The sequence below is a fragment of the Miniopterus schreibersii genome (assembly GCF_964146895.1).
Source record: "Miniopterus schreibersii genome assembly, chromosome: 4".
Classification (NCBI taxonomy): Eukaryota; Metazoa; Chordata; class Mammalia; order Chiroptera; family Miniopteridae; genus Miniopterus; species Miniopterus schreibersii.
In genome coordinates this window covers 63425548-63436116 of record NC_138105.1, presented here as the reverse complement: position 1 = coordinate 63436116, position 10569 = coordinate 63425548, and the positions used below count along the sequence as shown (strand labels likewise).

The 10569-nt window shown below is 54.5% G+C and overlaps 1 protein-coding gene across 2 annotated transcripts; it reads right to left on the bottom strand.

The window, feature by feature from the left end:
* Nucleotides 1-1470: 1470 nt before the first annotated feature.
* On the bottom strand, nt 1471-10338 carry WDR18 (WD repeat domain 18). 2 transcript variants are annotated; one of them, XM_081135301.1, is made up of 10 exons: nt 10097-10338; nt 8683-8793; nt 7205-7338; nt 6761-6902; nt 6095-6238; nt 5805-5869; nt 5581-5705; nt 5193-5359; nt 4208-4276; nt 1471-3838 (listed from the first exon to the last, which is right to left on the bottom strand). In XM_081135301.1, exons 1-10 carry the CDS (start codon nt 10304-10306, stop codon nt 3707-3709), a joined length of 1299 nt encoding a protein of 432 aa, XP_080991427.1. In that variant the 5' UTR covers nt 10307-10338; the 3' UTR covers nt 1471-3706. The 2 variants fall into 2 exon arrangements, with proteins under 2 accessions (XP_080991427.1, XP_080991428.1); XM_081135302.1 differs by lacking the exon at nt 4208-4276 and having other exon boundaries at nt 1477-3838; nt 10097-10314.
* Nucleotides 10339-10569: the final 231 nt, after the last annotated feature.

The window sequence follows — 10569 nt, the reverse complement described above, 5'->3', positions numbered from 1 at the left end:
ACATACCCCTAATCCTATGTCTTATCCTAACCGGAACCATCTCTCTAACCCAGGCCCTCAACATAACCCTAACCCTAGTTCAAATCCTAATCCTAACCGTCTCTAAAACCCTATCCCTCAACATAACCCTAACCCTAGATCAAATCCTATCCCTAACCGTTTCTCTAACCCTATCCCTCAACATAATCCTAACCCTAGGTGGAATCCTAATCCTAAGCATCTCTCTAACCCTAGCCATCAACATAACCCTAACCTTAGGTCCAATCCTAATCCTAAGCATCTCTCTAATTCTAGCCCTCAACATAACCCTAACCTAGGTCCAATCCTAACCCTAACCGTCTCTCTAACCCTAGCCCTCAACATAACCCTAACCCTAGGTCCAATCCCAACCCTAACCGTCTCTCTAACCCTAGCCCTCAACATAACCCTAACCCTAGGTCCAATCCCAACCCTAACCGTCTCTCTAACCCTAGCCCTCAACATAACCCTAACTCTAGGTCCAATCACAACCCTAACCGTCTCTCTCACCCTAGCCCTCAACATAACCCTAACCCTAGGTCCAATCCTAACCCTAACCGTCTCTCTAACCCTAGCCCTCAACATAACCCTAACCCTAGGTCCAATCCCAAGCCTAACTGTCTCTCTAACCCTAGCCCTCAACATAACCCTAACCCTAGGTCCAATCCCAACCCTAACCGTCTCTCTAACCCTAGCCCTCAACATAACCCTAACCCTAGGTCCAATCCTAACCCAAACCATCTCTCTAACCCTAGCCCTCAACCCAATCCTAACCCTAGGTCTAATCCTCTCCTAACCGACTCTTTAACCCTAGACCTCAACATAACCCTTAACCTAGGTCAAATCCTTACTTTAACCGTCTCTCTAACCGTAGTCCTCAACATAACCCTAACCCTAGGTCGAATCCTAACTGTAACCGTCTCTCTAACCCTAGCAATGAACATAACCCTAACCCTAGGTTAAATTGTCCCCTAACCGTCTCTCGAACCCTAGCCCTCAACATAACCCTAACCCTAGTTCGAATCCTTACCCTAACCGTCTGTCTAACCCCAGCCCTCAGCATAACCCTAACCCTAAGTCAAATCCTAACCCTAACCATCTGTCTAACCCTAGCTCACAATATAACCCTAACGCTAAGTCGAATCCTAACCCTAACCCTATCCTAACCGTAACCCTAAACCTAACCCTAACCGCAGGTCAAAACCTAACACTAATCATCTCCCAACCCTATCCCTAACCCTAGGTTTAATCCTAACCGTAATGATATCCCTAACCCTAATCCTCAACCTAACCCTAGGTCTAGTCCTAAGCCTAACCATATCCCTAACCCTAACCATCAACATAACACTAACAATCCTCATGTCCCTCCCACCTTTCCCCTCATCTGACCTACCCCAATCCGTTACTCCAACTGCCTCTTCATGGCTGCATCAGACACAGCTGGACACTTTTAGTTAAATATAAAAAATATATCTTTATTCATTTCAAAGAGAGGAAGGGAGAGGCATATAAGAACATCAATGAGTCATTGATAGGCTGCCTCCTGCATGCCCCCTACTGGGTATGGAACCCAAAACCCGGGCATGTGCCTTGACTGGGAATTGAACCATGATCCCCGGGATCATAGTTCGATGCTCACTCGCTGATCCACGTCACCCAGGCTAGACACTATTTTTTTAAAGTGTTCCTGGAAAGTGTGAGATGGCATCTCACTGTGGTTTATATAAACTCTACCATCACAGAGTAGTCACCAGTGAATTCTGGTGCTGTCAGCATGCCCCTCTTGTAACGACGGCCTAGGATTTGGGGTCAAATTGTACTAAGAAATGTTTACCATGCAATGATTTCAGGCTGGATGGGGAAGAGGTCAGCTCTGCCCTCGCCACCTGCCTATGTTGTCTGCAAGGTGCATGGTGGTCTGGCCAACCTCCTCTAAGCCCTCTTGTGGCAGCCTCCAGAGGATGGGCAACCTTCCAGGACTGCACTGGACAGAGTTGTTATGTAGGCCGTTTGCATATTGATGTTCCCCGTCTAGGGTGTCAGAAGCTGTGGGGTAGGCCGGTACCACAGCCCCTTGGGCCCGAGTCACAACATAGGCATAGCCCCAGGAGGTAGGGACCACGCACCTTCTCTGCCCAGGCTGGTACAGCAATTGAAGGTTCAGGGTGGTTTTAGGGGGCCCTTGGCCCTGGAAATATGTGCAGGATGAGGGACAGTGGGAACAGCCTGGTTTCCTTCCCTCCCCCACCCCCAGGGAAAAACCCAGATCCAGGGGAGGCTGCCAGACAGTCAGGGATTGTGAGCCCATCTCTTCAACCTGCCAGCTCTGATGCAGACATGGGCAGCAGTACCAGGCTCAGTGACCTACCAAACCAACAGCAGAGTGGAGGGCTGGCGGTTCAAGTGGCCAGGCAGAGGTGCCCACACCAGGATCATGGCCCAGAGGGTCTTGGGCCCTGGCAGATGAGGTACCCTTGGGAAGCCTGAACCCATCTTGAAGTCCCCCCTCCATCTCCTGGAACCTCTGCACACCAAGTTCCACACCCCCAACTTTGCTGACCAGCTGCTACAGACCCCACTGTGTGTGTGGGGGGGGGGTCATGATGTAGCCTTTACCAACCAGTTGGACCCCTTACCTAGCACAAACAGGACAGCCCCAAGTATCATCCTGTCTGGGACAGGGGAGGGGGAAGGCAAGGGCCATAGGGATGGATAGAGGGGGGGCCCAGTCCCATCCCCAGGGCATCCTGATGCAGTGTATGACTGAGCCACGCACTTATAAGGACACAGAGTCCTGGGGATGGGGAACTCCAATTACCCTAAAAGCATGAACTCAGTGCTGGCTGCTGGCTTACAGCTGCAGTTACGATGGCACCTGATAAATCACTGAGTTTTCTGGATCATTAAGCAGGACTGTCAGTGGGGAGTAACTTTCTGGAAGGTTCTGATGGCAGCTTTGGGGCCCACGCTTCTGGGCTGGCCTCCAGGTGCTGAATGGACTGGCGGTGTCCCCAGGGCAGTGGAGGTACCTGGCCTGCCTCAAGCCCTTGACACTGACAAGAATGTTCTGGTCAAGTGGCCCTGGGCATGTGTCTCTCCAAGGGATCCTGGCCCAGAACTGGCTCTTACCCCAGAGCCCTTGCCTTGACCAAGACTGAGGGGAACCTTGGCATCCAACAAGATGTGACCAGTGTAACCCCACTGGTGTCTCCCTGAATCACAGTCACCCCTGGTGACTTCAGCCTGAGGCTGCCCCTCCATAGCCCAAACCCTCCCGTAGAGGATGGCCTGTCCTTCAAAGTTATGCAAAGGCACTAGGGTTACAGATGAGTGTCTGAAAAGTCTAAGAACCAGTTTCTCTCAACATGACTTTTAAGTCAGACCTGACAGCCTGTCTCAAGGGTCCTGAAGCTCAGCCTGGGACCTCGGATAACCCTCAGCACACACAGAGGACTGAAGAGGACAGGCTTTTAGGTCTTTTGTTAAAAACAAAATAGCACCAACTGGACACAACAGACACCAGTGGATCAACAAAGACAAAACAACCCCTCGTGCAGGTCACAATGCAAACATGGAACCAGGGAAAGGTGAGCTTGTAGCACTGCTGCTGGTCTGAGGGCTTTGGCCCAGTGGCCCCCAGGTGTGCAGCTGTCAGTCTGTCCATGGGTAGGGGTCTGGGTCCCTGCACTCACTTGGCAGGCCGGGTGATGATGCGGGTAGAGAAGTCAAACAGGTCTCGATTGATCTTGCGCAAGTTCTGCACCTCATCTTCCAACTCTGTGATTCGGATCCGCAGCTGGTCCTGGCCACCCAACACGTTCTAGGAAGGAGTTAGGGCGGGGGAGGGAGTGCTCAGGGCAGAAGGACCTCTGAAATCCCACAGAGGGGGGCGAATCTCCTCCCTAATTAAGACCCACTCCAGACCAGACAGTGTGGCTCAGCAGTTGAGCATTGATCTATGACCCAGGAAATCGCAGCTCGATTCCTGCTTAGGGCACGGGCACATGCCCAGGTTGCCAGCTTGATCCTTAGTGGGGGTTGGGGGAGGTGCGTGTAGGAGGCAGCCAATCAATGACACTCTCTCATCACTGATGTCTCTCTCTCTCTCTCTGAAATAAAAATATATTAAAAAGAAGAAAATCCCATTCTACTCCACCCCAGCCTCACCCTTCTCCAAGGCCCCACCCACCTTTTCCATCGTGCTGCACATCACCATGTGCAGCTGCTCTGCTCGCTCCAGGTAGCTGGGCTCTGAGCCCTGCAAAAAAAGGGCTGCCTCAGTGACCTCTGAGCTCACCATGCTGCTCACATCATCCAAATGGTGAGGGAGGTGCCATCCTGACACCTGCTCACAGATGGAGACAGGTTCCAAGGGGTCGCTGGGTATGATGTCTCTGTGGGAGGCTACACCTTCAACCCCACCCAGCAGGAAGCAACATGATCGTGATCAGCTTCCTCAAATCTGCTTCCTGCTGTAGGACTGTGCCCAACAAGACCCAGGGGATGGGGACATTCAAGGCCACACCATAGCTATGGGATTGGAGCCAAGTTTTGGGAGACATGAAGAAACCGGGGTCAAGAAGGCTCCAGAAAAGGATCGGCTAGCTCATGGGCAGAACCTGTCCACCTCCTGCTAGACACAGTCTAGACATGCTGCCCTTGGCTGGCAGACGGGCACTTGATTCTGTCATCCATCATGTCTAAGTGAGGGGACACTCGTGGGGCTCCTGATTCCAGGGCAAGGAAAGAGTGAGCAGAGGTGGAGAGCATAGCCAGAGTGGCAATGCCAGGCCCTGCCAAACACAGGCAGGTGGGTGATCTCTGGAAAGGAGTCCCTGGTGGATACCAGGGAAGCAAGCCCTGCCTACTGCCCTGCTGGAGAAGGCACTGGACACAGTGCCTTTGGTCACACTTGTTTGCTTATTTGAGAATGCACCCTGGTGCGTAGTCTGCTTCTACTGTGGAAGGTGCTTTCTGAGGTCAGGTGCTGAACACCAGGCTGGGCTCAGCCATGCAGTCAGAGGGGTCTCCTCACTGAGGGCATATGTGGAGGGCCCTCACAGGGACCCCAGCCAGGGCCCAGACAAGCAGGGAACACAGAGCCATGCTGTAGAGATTGAGCCGGGGCAGGTCCTCTAGAGGTGCAAGGACAGGGCACCTGCTGTAGCAAGTACCTGCTGGTGGAGGCCCAGGCGCAGAGTAAGGCCCCCTCGGTGCTGCTCATCCCCATGCTCAGCACCCAGAAGATGTTTGTTGAAGTGTGGCAGAGGGAGGCTGGGCCTGAAGTCGGAGCTCAGCATGCTGACCGGCGCCAGCATAATGAAGGCGTTGGTCACCGGGCCTGTGACAAGGCAGGTGGCCAGTCAGGAGCTGCCTCGGCCAGGCCTGGGCCACAGTTCCCATACCCTCCACTCCTCAAACCCACCCACCTATCCAGGAATGGCCCATCTACTTTCCTCTCGCTAGTCCTACCTCCTAGCACCTGGCTAAGTGGCTGGGGTGTAGACAAATGGGCAAAGCCACATAGCTTACAACCTCTTGATCTTCTGCTCCCAGCCCCACCTTTGAGGGTCACCGTCCTGATGCACTGCTTGCTCTGGATGTCCCAAAGGCGCACCGTCTCGTCATGTGAGCCGGAGAGCAACACACTGCCATCAGTGGAAACTGACAGGCAGGTCACCTGGTTCCTGGGGACAAAGGTCTGAGAAAGGGTGGCCCAAATGACCCCCAGACCCCAGGAACAAGAGAACAGGGACCCTCCCCAGCTACCAGTCTGGTCCCCACACCTGTGGCCTTTGAACACCTTCCCGCTGTCCTGTTCTGGTTGGAAGTTCTTCTCTCTCTGTCCAGGCTGCAGAGGCCGAGGGTCCGGTGAGCGGAGGGACACATTTGTGCCTCAGCCCTGGGGGCCCCAGGGCACTGGGGGTGATGGGCAGGGGCAGAGCCCACTTGGCTCAAGGACCTGGATGTGGGGGTGCGAGGGGGATGGACAGTCCCAGAGCCTTTGGAGGATGGACCCTGGGTGTCCCACTGTCCCATAAGCCTCCAACCACGGGCCCAGGCACCCACCACTCACCCAGGTGCAGAGGTCGACCTGGAAGATGGAGCCCTCACTGCCACCACAGAACATGTGATGCTCAGCTAGGTCCATCGTCACAGCCATAACACCCACATCAAAGAGCACAGAGAGCAGCAGCTCGCCTGAGGAGATCTCCCACAGCTGGGGGCAGACAGGGCATGGGATGGGGGCTCCACAGACACTGGGGTCCCAGTGGTATAGGAGTGGTCTGAAAGCTGGGCAGCCCTGACTGGGAGATCCTGCACCCCACAGAACCTCAGATGGGAGCTGTCACTCAAGGAGGTCCTGGGGCTGGGGCACTCCCTAAAACAGGGCTAGGTTCTCATGCTCAGGACCCCTTGTCACCCCATTTTAGCTGTGAGGCCTAGATTCTGCCCACCCCCAGCCCAAGACAAAGACCCAAGGGCTGTATGCCCTCAAATCCCTGAGGCGTGGCCAGCGAGCCACCAGGCACAGGTGGCCAAGTGAGAATTTCAGAGCCAACATAGGCCTAGATCATCTGCCCCTTGGATATCCTGGAGGTGGGAAGCATTGGGGGATTAAGAGCTGTTTGGAGCTGCCAGCCTGGGGAGAGCAGGTGATTCACTGACTCACATCAGCCAAGAACCCACCAGCCACCCTGGCCCAGCTCAAAGATCCAATGGGGGTGGGAGTTGGTCTTACCTTCACTGTCTGGTCCAGTGAGGCTGTAGCCACTCGGGCCAGGGGCCCCCCAAAACCACAGTGCAGGTCTGTAATGGGAAGGGTGTGGCGGGACCAGACGTGCCGAGGGGCCGCAGTCCTGGAGGAGTCTACCTGTAGCACACTGCAAAAGAAATGGGTTCAGGGGGAGGGCTGCACCCTAATGCCCCCACCGACTTCCACGTAGCCACTGGGCCCATCCCACTGACAAAAAATTCTCAGATGGCTCCAAATGATCCCTGGACAAACCAATCACCTTTGTTTGCCTCACAACAGCCCACCTGACTTGTAGGCCCCAGATCCAGCCCCTTCCTGTCCCAGGACTTTGGCATGGCCTTCTGAAGAGCAGGCTCCCTGCCCTCTGTGCTGAGGCCTCATCTGGCTGGAGGCTACCAACTAGGTGAAGGCCCGAGGTGAGGGTACTACCTGCATAGGCTCCACACCAGCACCAGGCAGTCCTTGCCACCCGAGAGGAAGTGGCTGCTGTCCCCTGTGAACTGCAGGCAGGAGATGTCCTGGTAGTGGCGGCTCAGGATGACCAGGAGGTTCCCTGTGGAGACCTAGTGAGGGTGGGGTACATGCAGGTCAGGACAGGAAATGGGGTACAGCATGTCCCCCCAGCTGCCAGGTCACTGGGGTGCACGGAAGGGAGGGTCTGCTCATGCACAGGGAGAAGGATGGTGTGACTACAGCACCCAGGGAAGGCATGGATGAGAGTGTCAAGACTGGTGAGAGAGCTGGTCCTTTTAGGAGCAGCTGGATCCAGGACCAGCAGCAGGTGCCTCCTCATGCTGACTGTCACAGCAGGAAGTCATAGTCTTCCAGGCTAGCTGTGAGGGACTTCAAATGTAGCCTTGCCACTTGGTTTAGCAGGAGTGGGGGTGCCTCTTGCTGTGAAACCTGGGGGAGGGGAGACCCAAACCAGCAGAAAGCTGAGCAGATCGGTCTGCTGAAGAGGGAGGTGCCTAGTGGAAGGGAGAGGTGAACCCATCATACAACACCTGGAAAGGGCTGTGGCACAGGGGGAGGGGAACACGATGATGTTGTGGGTTAAACTGTCTTCCAAATAAGTATGTTCATGTTCTAATAATCCCTGGAACCTGTGTCCTTAAACAGGGGCTTTGCAGGTATAATCAGTTCAGGTGAGATCACAGTAGAGCAGAGTGGTTCCAGATCTAAACAGGTGTCTTTATAAGAAGGAAACTTGGACACACACTTGTTCACCTTGCAGCCCCACTCTAAGGATTTCCAGCCCCATCCCTCCTCAAAGAGCAAGAGGGAAAGGTCAACAGCGACAGCTGTGGGAATCAGCCTGGGCTCCTGCCTCCGTTGGCTGTGTGGGGCGCCCCTTGTGGTCATAGCTCACACTAGTCAGGAATTCTCCAAGAGAATGGGGTACCAGGGCCAGACAGCAACCCCAAAGCCCAGGACTGTCCCCCATCAAGAAGGAAAGAAACTCCTAAGATGTCCCCATCAGGCCAAGGGCCACTGGTTTCTACCACATCCCCTGCACCAGGCTAACAGTAATCAGGGCAAAGATTTTTACCATGACGGGGAATCTGTGAGGAGCCCCTCCCTGCCTCCATTTCTCTCCCTGTGCATGAACAACTGCTTCCTCGTTTCAGAATCAGGACTAAGGTTTAAAATCCCAAGATGAGATAATGAAGCTTCTACCATCTTTCAGAGAACTCAGTTCCCTTGGCAGACTTCTGTTTTGCAGGTCAAGGTTAAGGTCAGGCAGGGCACAGGTGGTTACACACACCTCTGGCCCCAAATCCTACACTGTCTGCACAGGTGGTGAGACAGGTCTCCTCTCAAACAACCGACTGTTGGTGATAACACTGTTGGAGGTCTAACTCCATGATCCACAGGCCAAGCCTCATGACTCTGGCTCTGACACTCACTTCCCATAGGTATATGCTCTCTGCAATCCCTGCCAAAATGTAGAGGCCGTCGGGTGATGTGGTCAGACAGGTGACAGGCCCGGGGCACATGATCTTCTGCTGGAGCTGATCCTAGAGGAACATAAGAAGCTTTTGAGCTTCATGCAGAACTTGGGAGCCAGGGGGCAGTGAGGACAGTGGGTGGGGGCACCCAGGCAGCTGGTAAATCTAAACCCAGAAAGAATGGTGATAGGGGTGGTTTGAGTAAATTCACAGTTCAGTAAAGAAATGTTTGTTCCAGCCCTAGCCAGTCTGCTCAGTGGTTAGAGTGTCAGCCCACGGACCTAAGGATCCCGGGTCTGATTCTGGCTAAGGACATGTACCTCGGTTGCAGGCTCGATCCCCGGCCCAGATCAGGGTGTGTGTCAGAGGCAACCAAGCGATGTCTCTCTCTCACATGAATGCTTCTCTCTCCCTTTTTCCCTCTTCCACTCTCTGAAAAGCAATGAAAAAATATCCTCAGATGAGGATTAAAAAAAAAGAAATGTTTGCTCCAGCCCAGGCTTTATAGGCTGGAGGTGGAGAATGGCGAATCCTTAGATAAGAACAGACGGTGCTCCTATGGGCATGGGGTGGAGGTGGGAGAGGCACAGAGAGTCCAGGAGGGCATTGGGACTGGAGAGCCCAAAGGCTAGTAGTCTCATTCCCCAATCCTGCCTCCCTAAGGTCCCACCTATGACCCTGAGCCTCAGTTTCCAAATCTATAAAAAGGGAAAATGTAAATTCTGTGTGGCCTACAGGAGGCAAAACCAGAGCACAGAGCTTGCCCCCAAGAGATGTCAGCTGGCAAAAAAGGAAGTGAGTAGCTGAAGGAGCAGCATTTTGGGTTTGCCTAAGAGGAGATACCATGGGCTCTGATGAGGAAGGACAGTCTTTTTTGGGAGAATAAAAAGTCTCTCTGGGTTACCCTTTCAAGGGGTAGGAGACCCATGAAACCCCAAACTCTCCCTTTAAATTTCGCTCTCCTGAATGCATGGTGGAACAACAAATCGATGTTTCTCTCTCTCTACCGCTATAATCAATTAAAAAAAAAAAAAAAAAAAACACCGCAGAGCCAGTCGATAAATCGTAGTTTAAAAAATAAAATAAACTTCGCGCCCTTTTCACACAGCTCCCTTTATAGCCCAACTACCTCCCCATCGCACTATGTACGCACGAGCCTGAGCGAGTCCCCCGACACCTGCTCCCCCACTCGCTCAAGTCCACGCGCTTCCTTCCTTCGATAAACAACCCCCCGACCCACGCACGCTCAGAGCCCCTAACCGAGACTCTCCCTCGCCCCCACCGGCCCAGGGCATGTGCAGCCCCGGTCGACCAGTCTCGGATGCCCCGCGCACCCCCAGCGAAGTCCGGGCCGGGGTGCGCGCCACCGCACCTTCCGCTGCAGCTCCCAGGCGCTGATGTAGTTCTTGCCCAGCTGCGCCGCCAGCAGGTACTCGCCATTGAGCAGCGCCAGGCCCCGGGGCCCAGCCTGGCCGCCGCGGTACGTCAGCAGGTTAGCGCCCGAGTGCAATTCCCACACGATGCAACTCCACAACTGGGCAGAGGAGTCTGTACACACTGCTACCTCCATGGGCGCCGCCATCTTATTCCCCCACCGCCCCGGAAGTGCGTCATCACCGGCAAGACGCGGGCGACTTCGCCGCGCGGGCTAGAGTGGCGCCCACGTTGTCCCGCCCCCGGCGGCTGGCCCTCCCGCGAGCGAGCCCAGGCTTCCGAGAGCCGGCTACCCTGTGAGTTAGGTGCCCCACCACCCGGTCGGCTGAGTCTCAAGGGGCGCAACGCCTGGTCGAAGATCTTGATAGGAGGCCTCTTGCAAAACTAGATGGAGAAGAAATCAAGGCCCAG